The sequence below is a fragment of the Mastacembelus armatus genome, chromosome 8 (genome assembly GCF_900324485.2).
Source record: "Mastacembelus armatus chromosome 8, fMasArm1.2, whole genome shotgun sequence".
Classification (NCBI taxonomy): Eukaryota; Metazoa; Chordata; class Actinopteri; order Synbranchiformes; family Mastacembelidae; genus Mastacembelus; species Mastacembelus armatus.
This window is the reverse complement of record NC_046640.1, coordinates 12708210-12726051: the sequence shown is the minus strand read 5'-3', so window position 1 is coordinate 12726051 and position 17842 is coordinate 12708210. Positions and strand designations below refer to the sequence as shown.

The 17842-nt window shown below is 40.6% G+C and overlaps 3 protein-coding genes across 5 annotated transcripts; 2 read left to right on the top strand and 1 right to left on the bottom strand.

Moving 5' to 3' along the window:
* Window positions 1-95: 95 nt before the first annotated feature.
* Window positions 96-1769, top strand: snrnp25 (small nuclear ribonucleoprotein 25). Its single transcript, XM_026325049.1, has 5 exons — window positions 96-397; window positions 881-971; window positions 1129-1234; window positions 1366-1440; window positions 1526-1769. The coding sequence occupies exons 1-5, from the start codon at window positions 197-199 to the stop codon at window positions 1581-1583; spliced, it is 531 nt and encodes a 176-aa protein (XP_026180834.1). The 5' UTR covers window positions 96-196; the 3' UTR covers window positions 1584-1769.
* Window positions 1770-1828: 59 nt separating this feature from the next.
* LOC113140926 (cell death-inducing p53-target protein 1-like) lies at window positions 1829-4280 on the top strand. Of its 2 annotated transcripts, none has more exons than XM_026325047.2 (6): window positions 1829-1952; window positions 2674-2832; window positions 2983-3117; window positions 3195-3287; window positions 3570-3717; window positions 3818-4280. In XM_026325047.2, exons 2-6 carry the CDS (start codon window positions 2691-2693, stop codon window positions 3924-3926), a joined length of 627 nt encoding a protein of 208 aa, XP_026180832.1. In that variant the 5' UTR covers window positions 1829-1952; window positions 2674-2690; the 3' UTR covers window positions 3927-4280. The 2 variants fall into 2 exon arrangements, with proteins under 2 accessions (XP_026180832.1, XP_026180833.1); XM_026325048.2 differs by having other exon boundaries at window positions 1887-1952; window positions 2683-2832.
* A 326-nt stretch (window positions 4281-4606) lies between these two features.
* Window positions 4607-17129, bottom strand: mrtfbb (myocardin related transcription factor Bb). Of its 2 annotated transcripts, none has more exons than XM_026325046.2 (14): window positions 16909-17129; window positions 13730-13795; window positions 11581-11636; window positions 11406-11481; window positions 11019-11180; window positions 10201-10376; window positions 9705-9851; window positions 8700-8941; window positions 8214-8346; window positions 7188-8102; window positions 6505-6615; window positions 6160-6291; window positions 5984-6044; window positions 4607-5869 (listed from the first exon to the last, which is right to left on the bottom strand). In XM_026325046.2, the coding sequence occupies exons 1-14, from the start codon at window positions 17006-17008 to the stop codon at window positions 5421-5423; spliced, it is 2826 nt and encodes a 941-aa protein (XP_026180831.1). In that variant the 5' UTR covers window positions 17009-17129; the 3' UTR covers window positions 4607-5420. The 2 variants fall into 2 exon arrangements, with proteins under 2 accessions (XP_026180831.1, XP_026180829.1); XM_026325044.2 differs by having other exon boundaries at window positions 4608-5869; window positions 5984-6047.
* Window positions 17130-17842: the final 713 nt, after the last annotated feature.

The window sequence follows — 17842 nt, the reverse complement described above, 5'->3', positions numbered from 1 at the left end:
CTTTGAATTATTAAGTGGAGTCTGAATTTCCATTAAGTGGAACGATACATATTGAACTATGTTGTCCCCCTCCGGTATATAATTTGTACCGAACACACCGCTTGTTCTGTAGAAATAGTTTTCCTTTAAAAGTTTAAAAGTCTCGCAGTAAACTCTCTACTCCTTTCCCTGACCTGAGTGCAGCTGGTGTCCGGTGATGGAGGAGGATGGTCTGGTCGCTGCCGGAGTGGGGCAGGAGGATGAAGAGGTGGACAAGGAGAACCAGACAGAGATGGCAGATCCAGATGCACAGGAGGAAGACGAGGATGCGCTTCCTCACTCAGAGATCCTGGATATTTTCGAGGAGGGACTCGCTCGACTCGTGCAGGACCCTTTACTCTGTGATCTGCCAATCCAGGTGTCCTGTCACACACAGCAGAAGCGATCTGCGAAGGGAAAACAATAAAACACATCTATATCTATACGCCTGTTTAGTAAATATAATATCATGGAGTATACATTTTCACTCCTGGTTGCGACACTTCACATTGGTCTTAGGTGCAGACAGTTTTCTCTATTCGTTCTCGAGATGTCTGTGATAAATCAAAGCAGTATAGTCTGAAGATGCCTGCAAGGAAGTGATGTATCTCTTGTTATTTTAGGTAGAAGACCAGAAAACTGTAGCCACTGTAGACACTACACATTTTTTTCATTTATAAAATACATTACAGCAAGAATGGATATGGTACTTAAATAAAAGAAATGCTGAAGTTTAGAGAGTTCACGGTGAAATAATTTCATTCCATGTTTTGTCTGGCCAACAGCAAAATTTAACATTATATACAATGATATAATATAAAAGGAGAAAATATTAATATTGAAACCTGATATTTATTGTTAGGTGACTCTTGAGGAGGTCAATTCTCAAATTGCTCTGGAATATGGCCAGGCGATGACCGTGAGAGTTTTAAAAGCAGACGGCGAAGTAATGCGTAAGTTGTCTTGTGTTTTCAATTTTACTGGATTCTGATAAAGTTTATATGTATTCTTTTTAATGTGAGGACCTCACTACACATCCTTTAGCTGTGTGATTATTTAATTTTAGGTTTTATAAACTGTTATTTGAAAAAAAAAAAAAATCTTCTTAAGCCATAGTGGTGGTGCAAAATGCTTCTGTCCTTGACCTGAAGAAGGCTATTCGCAGATTCATGGAGCTGAAACAACAGCGTGAGGGCGGAGTGAAACATGTCAGCTGGTAAGTAAATACACACACACACACACACACACACACACACACACACACACACAGATATTTTTTTAAAATTTCAAGTGTCCAAACTTATCATTTGCTACACTCCCAGTGTTTTTCTTTCCTTTCTTTTGCAGGAGATATGTTTGGAGAAGTTATCAATTAGTATTTCAGGGGGAAAAGCTTGAAGATGACAAAATGAGGCTTAAAGAGTAAGTGTTGAAATCAACTGAATTTAACAATCATCTACAACGTTCAACCATTGGGGCCTCTTTTTGAATTTGTTCATTTCTCCAGCTACGGGATCAGGAACAGAGATGAAGTGACATTCATGAAGAGACTGAGGAAAAAGTGACATGTCAGAGCAGGAAAAAGCAGCAGTTCCTGCAGTGTGTACAGGACTTTTTTTTTTGGGGGGACAGTGCTGTTTGGGACAGTCTTGATGTTAACGTACATTATTAACCTCAAATATTTATCCACAAACTGTTTTACTTTTATTAAATAATTGTCTGTAAATATTAAAACATGTTACACCATCTTATTTTTCACATATGTGTGTTTTACTTGAGCTTGCAAGAGCATTTTCTAACATTTTCCAGAGAGGAGGGTTGTAAACATGATCTGATATTTTGAATATTTCCTGGTGTGAACACTACATGTCTTTGTTAACCTAGTTTGAATGTTGACCGTAGTGGATAGACTGGGAGCAGCTCACAAAATACAGGTAATAAACACATGACCGCTTTAAAATATTAATAACATTTTCTTTAATACAGTTTGAATGGGTCTTGGTGATCAGTATAAACGAGTAACGTTTTAACTTCTTATGTAGTAATGAGCACAGTGCATTTGATTTGATCTTATGTTTTATAACCAACCACCTTAAGCTGTTTTTGACATATACATTTAATCTAACACTTAATGCAATGGCGGTACAGTGATCAAGGAGTGAGCACTTTTTCTTTCAGTCGATCTTTGAAGGAATTTAAGAATTTGCCTCATGTTAATCTGTGTTTATTGTGTGATGATTTGGAGATGATCAGCAACACATATATTTCTTGTGTTGTGTAATTTAGCCTCATAAAGGTAATATATACACAACACAGAAAGCATCATGCCTATAAGCCTAATACATTGTATTTTTAGACCCTGACACATCACTAGTTGATCTACTATTAAGCTACTACTTTCAAAGCTTGGATTTAATTTTGAGAGCAAATTACTTTATAAAAATGTGGGAAACACTGAATAGTACTAACACCGAGTATCCACAATACAAAACATCGTATATCCAGTTTACTTCTGCAGTTTCACTTTACTTCCATTCCACAGTATATTTATGTAATAGATACAATTGTCTGCTCTAATTTACAGTACAGAACAATTTGCATACCAATCAAAAAGTAAACTGACTTTAACATGTCAGTCTAACAAGTCCTTTCTTGTCTTTTTAGCATTAGCCATGACTGCTTCAGAAAGTGATCTGAAGTCAATATCCACAGAGCTGAAACATCTTTCACTCAAAAGGCAACAGCTTCTGGAAAGGAGAAAAATCCTGTGTATATTTCAGGAGTTGAGAAACCGTGCTGAGTTTGGACAAACAGGTGACGTATGAGGGAAATTTTTAGCCAGAAATGAGAGGTTTTTGCTTCATCTTGAGAAAGTACCTAAGTCTTTTGCCTATTACTCACCGAAAATATTAGTTCCTCAATATATCTTCTGTCCTATATGTCCTATTGTTTTATTTCTGCTAGAGGAGGCAGCCTCAAATCAGTACGAGATTGACAACATTGATGACAAACTGACACAACTGAATAAAAGGAGTGCTGGACTCCAAAAAAGTCGCAATGCCATCCTCAATGTCAGTGATAAGAAGAATAGCATGAAAGGTTAGTCCCAATTTACTCCAGCAAATCATTCCTTAGCCATGCTGTGGTCTTATAACCACCTTTTTCTTCTTTGTTAGAGGTTAGGTTCACCTCCAATGATAAGTCTGTGCCTGGTGATTGTACTCCTGGCATCAACGTTTTCTATGTTGAGGCTCCTCCTACTACCCCTGGTGAGTCAGTGATGCACAAGTGCTTATTTTAACACTTCAATTTGGTGCTTTTCTCTGCAAATGGCAAGACATATGTTAAAGAAAGTGGAGAACAAGCTCCTCTAAAATATTCCTTAGGACGGATGCAGACAGATTTGGGTATCAGTCAGGTCTTTATCCGTGCAAAATAATTTTTGTGCTTTTGTATTATCAAGGGCCTTGACAGCAATGGCTAGAGGTTTGTTTTTATTTGTGTTTTGTGAGGAAAGGGTTGCTAAAGTCATGCATTTCTTCTATTCACAGCTCCTACAGTGATTCTGGACGTGGAAAGCTTTCCAACTTGTCCATGCAGGACCCAGTGTCCAGAGTGTCGGCAGTTCATCGTGACAGAGACTTTTACCACTGTCAGCAGCGTGACCTGGCTGGTGTGCATTATGACAGCTTTGATTGGGTATGAAACGCCAGCACTCCCTTTACATGAGAAGATATCCAGACCTTGTAGGGCAGGTTTGTTAGCTCATTTTGTTTTGTGCCTGTCCTTTCTTTTGCAGGTGTGTGGCTGGTTGTTGCCTCATTCCCTTCTGCCTCGATAGGTTCAAATCTACCACGCACAGATGCCCAAAGTGTCGAACATCAATCAAAACTGTTAAAAAGCTCTGAGCGAAAAGCACATGGTAGAAGACCATGACCAAGCTCAGACTGAGAGGGCATCAGACATCAGATGAATAGTACTTCAGCAGTACGGGTCTCTTGAAGATTATAGTGAGCGTTTTTCACTATAATCTCACTCCATCACTTATTTTTAATGCCACACAAGTTGGAAGGGACTTTATGTAAATGTGTCTTTGATCTCTAGGACATTTTGATCTTTCACTGTATTAGGCTTAATATGATTTCAATATACTGTAATACTTTAAATTTGTGAAACTACTGGAATAATGTGAAAGTGCAGTTCTCCCTCAAAACCTATGCATCTAAAAAGCCCAGTTTATTTGAACAAAAAAAAAAAAAAAACAAAAAACAAAATTTAAGCTTTTCCTTGTATATTTTTTTAATGAAAAGCACTTAAAGGTAAATGGCATACTGGGGCTGATTGTGCAATCCCAAATTATCACTGTATTTACAAAATGACTGCTACATTTGTATAAAAAGGTAACATAAATACACAATGTGTAAAACATATGGCATACAAACTATGCATTACCATGAATCTTGGTGTTGACTTATACTATTATAGTAAAGGAAATATTTTTCATTCCAGCACATAATCCCTTTTAAAGGGTGATATTTGTCAAATGAGGGACTAATGCGCTGATAGAAAAAAAAAAAAAACATAATAAAAATAACCAAGTCCTTTTCACAATTTCTTCAACATTCAGATGAGTTTTTTGAAACCCCAGATAACCACACAGGCAGACAGTAAGTAATAATAATGACTCAGACAAACCGACCCTCATTTGCAAAGGCACTATTCTGTGGTTTCTGTGACAGTGAATAGATTTTTTTTCAAGACATTCTTTGCATTTTTAGGAAAGAAAACCTTTACTTGCTTAGGTCAGATGTGGCCAGCAGATGTCACTGTAGCTGTGTTGGTGATTGCAATTGTTAATAAAATTGCTTTTAAAGTATTTTCAGAAAGAAACATTCAGCAGTTGTGTGTTTATAACGTATTGCAGGTGCAGCACGTCCTGATGATCATCATTACAAGACAGGACTGACTGAACTAGCTACATGCAGTTTTTCCACTAGTCATTAATCAGAACATGTTCCTGTTTTTTCTGTTATTACCATGATCAATATGTATATTTGTGAAGATGAGATCACAAAGAGGAAACTAGATAACAAAACAGTGCCATAACTTAAAATTGAAGACAAATCTTCAGCTTAAACTGCCAGTACCCATTCCACTTAAGTCTCCCCAGAAAATCACAAGGCTTAAAAACCTCAAAGGAAAGCAACGCAGCAACTTCTAAAATGACACTGCATGATTAGATTATTCCTGACCTGATTTATTTGGCCAAAAGACAGAACAGAGCTGCTGGATCATCCAAAAGCTCTTATTCTCTCACGAAAACAAAAGCAGTCCTCACTTGTATTAAAAGTTATGTTTATCTGAAATGGCCTGGTAGGTGTAAGAATTCACCTTGACAGTACTCAGTCCCAGTTCAAGTGCAGCTCATGAGTGTCCAGGAAATCAGAGGAGAAGACGCCCACTGGTGTTGACATGTCCAAAGGGTTAACTCCCTCCGCTGGCACGGACAGGGTAAGGTCCAGCCAATCCATATTGTCTATGTTGGTGGTGGGCAGGGCCAAAGCAGAAGGTGATGTGTTTTCATTAAAGTCCACCTCCATGGTGACTATGGGTGAGTGTAACTCTTCCATCAGCTTTAGTGTTTGTGGCTCGGTATCAGTCCCCAGGGTGCTGTCCAGGAGGGTGTCCAGCTGGGGGTCAGAGGTCATGGCTGCAGCACGCAGTTGGGCCACTTGCACCACTGGAGGAGGGCGAGATAAAACCGTATTCATAGGAAGGGTGGTTACACTGGCTGTCACAGGGAGAGGCTTGTCCATACTAGGAGGATCCTGTCTGATGAAGGGGGAGATCTCTGAAAAACAGGTGCAGGCCATAAAGTGTGATGACCATAAAATATGACACATAAAAAAAATAATTTTCTAGTTTTCCTAATTTACAGGTGCCAAAAACATCGAGTATTTCTCACCACCACTCTCAATCAACACATCAAACAGGTCGTCCATCTGCTGGTTTGCTGCAACAGGACCCTGCTTTGAAATAAAAAAAAAAAAGGACCAGTAAATATCTGGGTGACTATACTAAGATTTTAATAATAATACTGTATACTGTACTAAACAATGTATTTCACTGTTGTTTTTTCACCTCAACAGTTGTTAACATGCTGCGTGTCTGTTTAACCGCATCCTCATAGCAGGGTGGATCTTTACACTTCGACACATGGTTCATAAATTTTGGCTGCTGCAAGGTCAGCGATGGTTGGCTGGGACAGGGAGACTAAGGAAACGACAACAGTCCCTTACATCAAATGAAAAACAGGCTACACCTCATGCAAACTATCATTCAAATGCAGCTGATACTGTACAAATAAGCAAGGAAGCCAGGCTTTAAAACAAACAGACAAACAAACAAACAAAAAAACCAAAACACAATTACACCTTGCTTTACAGAAAAAGAAAGAAAGCAGAGAGCCAAAGAGCCATTCTCTACCTCATTCATAGGTCCTTCATGGGCAGCTTGGTTAGAGGAGGCGCCTGCGGAACATCCACTCACTGGAAATGTGCTGTGTAAACCTAGTGCTGTGGTATCCATCCTCCAGGTCTGCAGAGGCATTTGGACAATTTAGCAATTAATGTACTAATATGATTCATGTAATACTTTCTGCTACATGTACAGAAAAAACATTGCATTGCAACACACACACACTGAGTTACTTAAGGTTAATTAACAAAACAGCAGGAGATACGGGGTGTAGCTGAGAATTGTGGAGACCTAAAGGACTATTGCCCTGTTGCTTATTCTGCCTGCATGGTGGCCTCAGATCAGAGGACTATTGAGAGCAGTCTGGGCACTATGGTCTGTCCTTGCTTTACACCTGCTCTAGTAACCCATATTTCAACTAGCTAAAGTTTTTACTGTAGCAACAATGAAGAAGCATTACCCACGGTGGAATTGATTATTAATGAATTAATGTTAGGCAGTTGCATCAAAAACAGTGCTCCATATCTATGCATTGAAAACGTATGACTTCAGGTACACACACGTATGAGCAATCATATACAATCATGTATTTGAATTTTTAATGGAAAACTAAAATCACAGCTGATAGTGAAAGGTTCAGGCAGTCTGTAGGAGACTGTCTCAACTATCTTCTGTTTCCAGTAGTGTGTTACCCTTGTCAGTGGCTGGTTGTGCGTGCTGCATTGCTGTTGTAATGCTACTGTGGCCTCTATTTTCTGTGGCACCTGCCCAGAGGTCTGCATGAGGGCTGAGGCTGTGCTGCCCACAGCAGTTGTGTGTAATTTGATGCCACTGGTGGGAAGCTGGATAGTGACTGCTGATGCAGGAAGGGATCCAGGCAGGAGGATCTGCGCTCCAGCCCGGACAGACTGCAGGGCTTCAGGCTGCGTGATGGTCTGGTGGCCAATGATGAATTGTTTTGGAAGAGCTAAGTGGCTCTGATCTGCAGCAGCCTCTTCCTGTTTAACCAACACTGGCAGACCAGGTGAGCTGCAGGATGCTGAGCAGTTTGAGGGGGACATATTTTCCTCTTTGACCTGAATGGCAGGGAGAGGGCTGAGCTGATTTGGAGAATCTCCTTGCTGACTCCTCTTCTCCACTTCCAGCTGCATTTTCAGCTCCTCCACCAACCTCTGCTCCTGCTCCAGCTTCCTCATCAGCTCCTCGATCTGACGCTGCTTCTCATGCAGACGTTTGTCCTTTTCAGAGTCCTTTTCATAGGGTCTTGTCTCTGTGGGACACTCCTCCTGTGAAGCTCTCTGTGGGGAGTTCAAGCAAGGAGCAGTGTGAGCTGAAGAGAGAGCATCTGAAAGCCTTGCTGGGCTGTCTGCCCTGCTACTGTCATCTATGCCCAGGTTGGACACCTTGGAGGCTATAGGGGACACAGGAGGAGTTAACTTTATGTTTTCAGACTGGGAAGCTGCTGTGACAGCTGTTGTCTCTGAGGCGGCAGCAGCAGTTTGGATTTTAGAGTTTTCCTGATACAACTTTAGCCTCTCTATCAGATCTGTCTTAGTCCCAGAAACAGGTAGAGATCTGAGTTTCAGTTCCATTTTCAGCTCAGCAACCTGTAAATATAAAAGATTATCATAGAATATATCGCAGAAAATTGCTTGGGCTCCTCTGCAGCATTTATGACTTACATATGGTCCAATTGTATGCAAGCAAAAATGTGTCACCTTCATCTCATCCAGATTAGGTGGTAAATGATCCAGCTTGCGGGTTGTCTGAGTGTGGCGGGGCTGCACTGGAGCAGACACAACGTCTCCACTCAGGACACTGGAACAGCTGGTTTGTGCCTCAGTTGTTGGTCTTAAAAAAAGAAAGGGAGTACAAATGACAAGGGGAATCTAAACTATTATCCACTTTCCACAAGCAACAGCTTCTGTGTAAGATAGCCACAGGCAGGAATACCAGCTGTGGTTGAACTGTTAATACACCAAGCTCCACTTTCTCTAAAACCAGATGTGAGCATTTGATTGTGTTTGTCGAAAATTAAAATCAGAAATACAAACTGAAATCAACATGTGTTCCTTAGGGTTGTTTCAGTTAGTTAAAAAATGAATTTGACACAAAGTTAGGAACCAATACACAGGCTGTTTGTCAGCATAGTGAGTTCTCTGACTCTGTAAGAAGAGTGTTTGTGTCGGTGAATGGAGCCATACTTGAGTGTGGCAGGCAGGACACCCTGGTAGTTGTACTGTTGCTGACTTAAGATCTGCAGCTGCAGAAACTGTTGCTGCTGCTGCAGCAGGCGGGCATAAGCAGAGTCCATTGGCACTTCACTGAGCTCCTGCTTCTGGTCTGGGGGAATGTACTGATGGTACTTCAACTTCTTCACCCGAGGTTTGGGCTCTTTGCTCTTTTTGCTGCGAGTTTTATCACAGAGAAGCTTGGGCAGGCTTTGCTGCAGAGCACAACACAACAAAGAAAGGGGTCATGTTAAACCTGAGAGGACCATCTGGAGGATATCTGATCCCTGTGACTGATCTCAATCCACTTTAAAAGGAAAATACAGTTAGCATTGCCAGTACCAACACTGCAAGACTTGGAACTGAAACTAGATTTTTATAGCCTGAAGCACTGAGGTGGAACATTGTTCTGACACCCGATGAGAACTGCAGGATGAGGAAATGGGTAGTGGAAAAGTGACCTTTATTGTTTTACCACCTGCAATTACAGGATACACATGAAAATGGCTTGGCATAAAAGAAGCAGGCTCTAGCTATGAAACTCATCCTGGGTTAAGCAAGCACACCCTCCAATTTGTCAAAATCATTCTCCTCATCATATTCCATAGGGGGGAGAGATCAATCTATGTTTTAGAGGATAACTGAATGATGATAAATGTACAAATTATCTCTTCTCTCCCATCCTTTGATTTTTGGCTTAAATTTTACACAGCGTGAATGTTGAAAGTCAGTCTGTCATTTGACTCTAATTGAAGACAAACTGAGGCTGGCACAGTTTTAAGCCCAATGATTTGTCAAATGTCCCGTGTTGTTCTTTGAAATGAATGCTGACTCTCAGTTCACCCCTTAGCCAATGTAGCTTTCAGGATGACAAAACACAGACTTGTGCCTTCTGACATCATTGCTCATCTCATATCCAAAAGAAAACAAACAAATGATTTTGGTCAAACTTACAGCTGTTAAAAATACTTCACTTACCTTCAGAAGGACTGGCCCTGGTGTGATACTGGGGACAGCTGTGGTGATTGGCTGAGGTGTAGATACTGGTGGGTTCTTTGGTTGCTCATTGGTGGAAACAAGGTTAACTAAATCTGATGTGGGCTGCAAGTTCGGTAGTGGGGAGTGCTAGGAAAGCAGACAGAGAGAAAGTACATAAGAACACTGAAGCTGCTTCACCTGTGAATCCCCTCAACTGGAAGGGTGTAACCAGAAACAGGTTGTTTGACAAATGAATGAGCACAACATTCAAAAATGTATGATAAATGCATCATGCATATTTAGTTCACTCTGTGTGCATAGAGTTAGTAAAGTTCCCCAAAATATTATCCTTATAAGTGAAAAATTCTAATCAGTGGCATCATATACTGTCAAATGCAGTGGTTAATCTTTACTTTAGTGCAGTAAATTGATCAAGATGCCCAGTTTGTGTGCTTGAGTGGACAGTTTATGTTGTTATAAACTGTAACTGTAGTACCTGTATGGGAGTGTTTAATTGAGAGGAGGTGGTAGTGACCTCAGTCCCTCCAGATTCCCGTGGGGAGGCTGAGGTGGAGCTGGGAGCTTCCTGGTTGGCAGGCTGTTCTGGTGATAAGCCGTCGCTGCTGTCTTCATCAAACTTGTACACATCTGGTGTCTTGTTTGCCTTATCATCTAGAAAAAGACATAAGCAAAAACAGCTTGTTCTTTACTTAAAGGATACATCAAATCTAAAGAGAGAAACATTTATCAAACTAATTTTCACACCACTGGCAGTTCAGACTGAGGAATGTAATTAGTTTTGGTCATAGACCAGATTACTGGAAAGATTACTGTTTTAACCTGATGGTGGCACTAGATGAAAACTTAAGGGCTAACCAAAGTGATGATAACTCATCCTGACAGTGACATGAATGTCTGTTCAATTGGTTTGGCAATCCATCCACTAAAATATATTCTAATAAAAATCAAAAACATGTCAGCTTCATGGTGGTGCTGGAGGAAAAGAAAAAAATATTGCCAAAATCATTAGTCGTCATGCTTTATCAGTGTCTGTATAGGATGTAATGGTAACACATCAACCAGACATATTTTAGTGTGGACCAAAGTGATAACTGACACTGCCATTCCTAAAGCCACCCTGTCAGTACAGGATAACACTGGAACAAATACGGAGCGATCCTTGATACAAAATGAAAGGCTGAAGGCTAAAATTTAGAAATCATTAATCAAACATGGTGAGCAATGTTTCAGCAAGGTTGTTACTGTAAAGGGTAAACTACATATAGCACAAAAAAAAAAAAAATAATAATCTACCGTTGATGACCTCTTTGACCCCAGAGTCAAAAGGCAGGATGTTCTTCTCCACCAGCTCCATGGGTCCAGGCCGTTGGGCAATCTTCTCATTGAGATCATCAGCCAGTCTGGCCCTTTTCAGCTTCATCTGTGCGGCCTGCAGGGAGGGCTCAGCCTGCGTCTCTGATAAACACACATAAGATTGCGCATCAGTCAGCCTTTTAACTGTAGCTGTTTTTTCAAGGTGACTCACTGCCATCTCAACCAGACCTCACAAAGACTTTTATCCGGTTAGAACTTTGTAAAACAATTTAAAAAGGAAAAATGAACAGATAGATGAATAAGCACCTTATTCATCAATTTTATCTAGACAGTATTATCCAGTAAGAACACACAGCAAATGATTACCTTGTAGAATGTGCATACGGACCAGCTGAGAGCGCTCAGGTCTGCTGCAGAGCTTGTGCTTTAAGAAGTTGCCAGTCTGTGGAGAAAATGAAATGTTTTTAATATTATAAGAATAAAATTTGGATGTAAATTAATGCAGATTCTGCAGTGTTGATGACATTCGCTGATGTCTTACCCTGGCTCTTTCCAGGCTGCGAATCTTTTCATGAAAGGCAGCTGGTGTTTTCAGAGCTGTAAGAAGGTGAATCAACAACATCCATAACTTTTCTCAGCGTCAGTCTTAGTCAGTATTTCCACACTCAAGCTGTGGAAATGTTCTTTCCATTGTAAAATGCACATGATTTCTGATTTAGGTGTTTGCTCTATCTTAATATTTTCATAAGATCATTTCTATTAATCTGTTTTTACTGTCATGACACCTTGAAACAAAAAAAAACAAACATTTATTGATAGGAGGCTGTGTCCCTGTTTAAAATTGTGGACATCTATCAGCAAAGACTTTGAGAAGTAATAAGCTTAATAAACTGACATGACAGAAATCACTTTCCACACTAACACGACTACAATCTAATTTCTTTTTCTTTTTTTTTTTTTTCCACGTCCTTTGTCTTTGTTATACTTCATGAGTGTGACGGTAATAATGTGTAGCAGCTGATGGGAGTCAAACAGGAAGTGTCAGCTTTACTGACTCAAAGCAGAGAGATTGTTTCATGCAGACAGCTGCTCTTTGAACTCTCAGAATAAACTCATCCTGCTCCAGACGCTCAACAACAAGTCACCTCTGATGAGCAGTGCTTGGTTTAAAGACATGCCGGTGCTCTGAGGAGTGTGTCAGAGGAGCAAAGCAAAACATTTCTGCTCATCACTGCATACCTACCATAAAGCCTGTAAGTGTGGGAGAAGCACAGTGCTTTAGTGGAGAGTGACCTGGGAGGTTTGTGTGCAAGCCATGCCTGGCCAGGCAACAAACAGGGTGACTGACCTCTGCTGAAGGCTCAGTCGCTGACTCATGTGGCTGTGTGGAGCCAGAGAGGAGATAAAAACCTGACAGTAGGAGGTTTCTCAAGAGGGAACAGCACAAAGAGGAAGAGGTATGTCTTCCTCTTTTTCTACCTTTTCCTTCTGTCAGAAATTCAGCTCGTCCTCTTAAACACAACACTCACCCTGGGATGGTCGTACACAGGCTGAATGTGAATGGTATTAAAACAGGAGCTGCTGGTGGTTTATCTTCATTATGTAGGAGGTATCAACTAAACATCAAACTTTATAGACTAAAGTGATGAGTACAGTATAACTAACCCACTTACAACACTCAATATAATATTTTCTTGCCGAGGAAGCCTGATATGTAAACCAGGGCAAGTCTAATTTAGTTGAAGCACTTTAGAAGTGTTGGAACAATTATTTAAAGTTTTTACTTGAGTAAATACAACAAGGTCACATCATAAACAACAAAGTCTTTGACCCACAGATCTCCTCACACACTTTGGATCTTCCCTGCTGATGCGTCGTACAGCCGCCACTACCTCTAGCTTACAGCAGGGTCTCCCTATGCCTCAGCAAGTAGAGTGCAGCTCAGTCAGACTGAGATCATCTTCACTTAGTCAGTCAAGGGTACTCGACCCGGCTAAGACTCAGCAACCAGAATGCTCCTCTGCCGGATTACCAGGTCCATTAGCAGCCATACATCACCATGGCAGACAGATGATGCAATGTGCTTTGGTTTCATTCTCTCCTCCCCACCATCATTTTCATAGAAGTTAACTTTGTTTCATCGGTCAGCAGAACCTTCTTCCAGAACTCTTTTTGAATGTTTTTGCAAACTGTAACCCGACCTTTCTGTTTTTGACCAGAGGTTTGTGTCTTGTTATGAACCCACTGAGGTTATGCTCATTAAGTCTTCTCTTGATCTCTGACAAGGAAACATGTACAATTAAATCCTGGAGAGCACTCCCGACTCGATGCAATTACAGAAGGGTTTTTCTTCACCATCCAAATGTTTCTGCATTAACCCACAAAACCTCTGCCTCTCAATCTATAGCTTTCCATTTTCTATTTTTCCTGTGTAGAAGTGCTTTTAAATCACATCCAACTCTTAATTTTGGAAAACCAACTGTCTTTGAACATTTTTTAAGCCTCATTATGTTTTTCACTTGCATGTTTACCCCTTTACTCCTCATATTCAATCTAAACTCAAATTGAATGTACTGAAACACAGAGCATGAAGAACACAAACTGTTCTGTTCACATATTTATGGTCTGGGTTGCAGGTTTTTTAAGAGCAATGGGTAAGAGTTGCGGTAGAGTGTGAAATTAATACTCACGCGGCATGATGCCTTGCTCCACAAGCTGCTCTCGAGTTCTCCTCTGCTGCAGACAGAGCTGGAGGACTGTGAGAGAGCAGAGGCACAGAGGTCAGAGTTGAACATTTACCATTAGGAGCCAACTCAGCTGAGTCAACTAACAACCATCCCTGGCTTTAAACTGTGAAACCTTCCAGACTTCAAATAAAACAAAGTACTTATTATTCCTCAATCAGTGTGCACCCCAAAAGCCTGACAGTAAACCCTGTTCACTGCCACAGACATCCCATTCACTTCCTGTATGGTTTTAAGTGGCGTTGTTAAAAATACAGCACATTGTACAACAGCTCGACTTGAGCAGCGCAATTTGATTGGCTAACAGCCTTCCCAGTGAGATTCAATATCTTTTCGTAGGATGCAAATGTAGTTGAGCAAAGTCCATACAGTACAGAATACAAATAGAGCCTTTTTATCTGTTTGGATTAATGTTAGAACTGTAGCCAAGATAATGAGCAGGACTGGAAATGGCTCTACAGAGAGCCAAGTGAGTTGTGCCTATTTAATAAACTGTTTTAAATTGTAATCTTCCTTTTGATGGTGAAGCAGCGATCTGTTATGTGGCTGTGTAACATCAAAGCCATCGGTATCTGAATGCAGGCCCCACATACAGTACTAGTCTGCAGTCCTCAGTGCTGTTTTCCCATCAATATAAACTGTAGTAAGATCTGAGTTTAAACATTTATAAACACGTGAGCACGGACATGTTATTTCAGTAGAAAAACATGGCTCCATGTAGAAAAAAAGGGGAAGGTGGTGGGTGATGGGGGATGAATGAGGTGGTAGTGTGAGTTAGGACACGAGGCCCTTATTGTCACCACTGTAGTGAAGTGGAGCTGTATTACATAGCTCTACTCAGTGAAAACAGCTACTCCCACTCACACACAAACAATCACTCACACACACACACACACACACACACACATGCACAACAGACCTGCTGAGCTCTCCTGGGAAAGGCGCTGCGTCTGAGCAGCCCTCTGTGACTCACTCTAGCAAAAATAAACTGGGCAGCTGTGAGAACAAGGCCTGGGAACCATGAAATTGGGGGGTAGTTAAGGGGCTGGGATCTCCAGTTGTGTGCAGAGCCGAGGGGACTTTCACGGGCTTGTACTGGTGGGCAAGGGAACACAAAGTGACAAGAGCTGAGGCAAAGGGTGGGAGGCTGAGTCCACTCTCACAGCAGTCCATCCACTCTGGAGCAGGGAACACAGTGTGCCTGCCCCGCCTGCTGTTTCCTATTACAAACCCAGGCCAAGGGGGCTATGGTTAGCCTGAGACAGATCATACCAAGAGATTGTAAAAAATTGCCATTGTTGTGTCTTAATATTTATATCCACAGTGATTTGGACAGATTGCCACAGGCAAGAAAATTTATGAGTGTATATCAATAACATTAAAAGCTGCCTCCCAGCACAAGAGAATACAGGGTTTAATTTGAGCATCAGTATGGGGCTACATGTCATGCCCAGGGTCCTCCTCACTTTGTGTCATCTTCTGTTTAAACCGAACCCTGGCTAACCTCACAGTGACGCAAACTGGCTCCGCTCTCCTGCTCACCAGCAGAGCGTAAACAGAGGTTGTGGAGAAACACAGAGAGAGGGCTCAGGCTGAAATCCCAGTCTGCTGATGTAATTTCTAATCTCAGACCTATGTTGTTCTCAGAAAATCATCCCTGGAGGTCTCCCAAAGGAGTTTTTATTTTATTTAACTTTTTTCTTTTTTAGAAACAGGACAAATAAAAAAATGTCTGGTGTTCTTACAGATACCCCCAATCCAGACAAAACTGAATTCAGGATAGAAATAGCCTGACACTGGGTCCTGTTGAGTCTGCTGTTATAAATACCAGACTTTAAACAGAATCCAATTTTAGCAAAGATTCAGGCACCCATAACCACAGAAAAACAAAGAATAGATTATATGGTCTTATCAAAAATGGTCTTTATGGTTTTATGTGGGGCAAAAGGTCTACCTGAATTTTCACTGGTAGACTGGTCTAAATTGCATTTACTGACATATTAACATCTTTTCCTGACATATTAATATATCAGCTGATTTGAGTTAATCATTTTGATTAACATTTGCAATATGTAGATTCAATGTAAATAACTTAGCAGTTGACTTACAGTATCAAATGGTCTTGCCCAAAGTTAAAATACATCTTTATTAATGCTATCCAATAATTTAATAAAGCAGAACATTGATCAGGTTTAAAGACTACAAAGTAACTAATTACAAATTAAATCATACAGATGAGAATGTATGGTTGTTGCTTCTAATGTCATATGGATATCAGTGCAAAATGTTCATATACCTCACTGGTTGTGAGGACAGTAGTATTGTTATTTCTCAAAGTGAAACAGCTTAAAATGAAGCCAGATTCAAAGTAATGAAAAAACATAAATGTCGTCCCTCCTCCAACTCTGTGTAAGATGCAAAATACTGTATTTCAATATGTACCTCAGATATTTCATTAACTTTGGGGACTGAGAAATAATTTTCATCACCTCTGATTTCAAAGAACTTTGCAATAAAGAAACCATAATCTAGCTTAGAACCAAAATCCCAGTTACTTTGATTTTATCACTGAAAGCCACTGTGTTGTGTTTTATTTAAACTATATATATATAGTTTACCCAAGGCCTGTTCTCATAAATTGAATTTGCTGCAGAAGAATGCAAACAAGGAAGATTCGAAACATGCAAATGATCGGAATCTCGATGAGCGGCATACCTGTGTAATGCACTGCATCTGAATGAGGCTCATAGTGTGAACTTACATTACAGGTGTGAAATCAAGCATAGTGTGTCACACAAACCATGGCAGTGTTTCAAAACATGGTCAGTATAAACGTAAAGTGATGAATATTCTCTCCTAAATCCCTCACAGACTGTTTCATAGACTAAATTTAAGTTATTATCCACCAGAACAGAACAGTCAGTCCTGGACAAATGATGCTTGGCATGAGTTACTGTGATGAGCTTTGCTGCTGACCTGTCATTTCCTGTTAGGGCTGTGTTTACGTCACTATGAATCTGCTGCCAGTGCTGCCGGCATCAGCAAAGATTAACCAAAGCACAAATGTTTACGCTATGAGATATTTAAATAAAGAATACAAGAGAAAGAAAGAAAAAAAAAAGCACCTGATTTGAATTTACTCCTGCAGATGGAAGGGGTCTCCACATCAAGGCAGGCCATAGAGGACAGTGGTAGTTGGCTAGGTGGCCAGGTCTGGAGTCCCATGGAGTGATGAGTCCAATCGAGAACGGGGAGAGTGAGTGAGAGAAAAGCCCCAGCTCTGTGCGAACGGCAGCTGGTTTTCAGAGCTACACAGTCCCTCCTCTCTGGATCTGTGCTGGCCCCAGCGGAGAAAGTGTGTATGTGTGTGTGTGTGTAAGTGTGTGTGAGTGCTCAGTCAGCGTCAGGAGGAGGGAACACAGCGCTGCTCATGTTAACCCTCACTAGGTCACTTTGTTCAACTCACAGAGGACTCTTCATACTACAGCACAAACCCTGGGGAGCTCCTGATTATTTTGTGAATACCTCATGGTAATCAATATTTCTAGGTTTGTGTAAGGGACCAAATCACTTACTTGTAACTAACAGTTGAGCAAAACAAGCTGTTGGCAATTTTTCCATGAGAAACAACATGAGAATGACCCGTTTTTTCTTTAAAGATTTTGTAGCACTAAATAACAATGACAAGAACAAACACACTGCGCCCTTAGGGAGGCCAAAGCTTATCTTTAAACATTTTTTAATGATTAGTTATGAGGGCTTTTTCACATGTACAGTGGATTATTGTTTTCCATTGCAACAACAATGATTTCTAGTAGTAAATGTCAACTTTTCTATTAATTCCCAGCAAATTTATGTAATAATTTATTTAAAAAATATATTTTGTGACTGTTACATCAAACTAAACAGAAAAGGTGTGTAAAAACTTGAAAGAGGTAAGAAAACATGAAGCGGCTTATACAAAAATACTGTTTAGATGCCAATGACGGCTACAAAAGCAGCAGCAGGAAATGAGATAAAAGGGAATTACACTAATTCTGGCGAGTTCTGTGTGTCTCA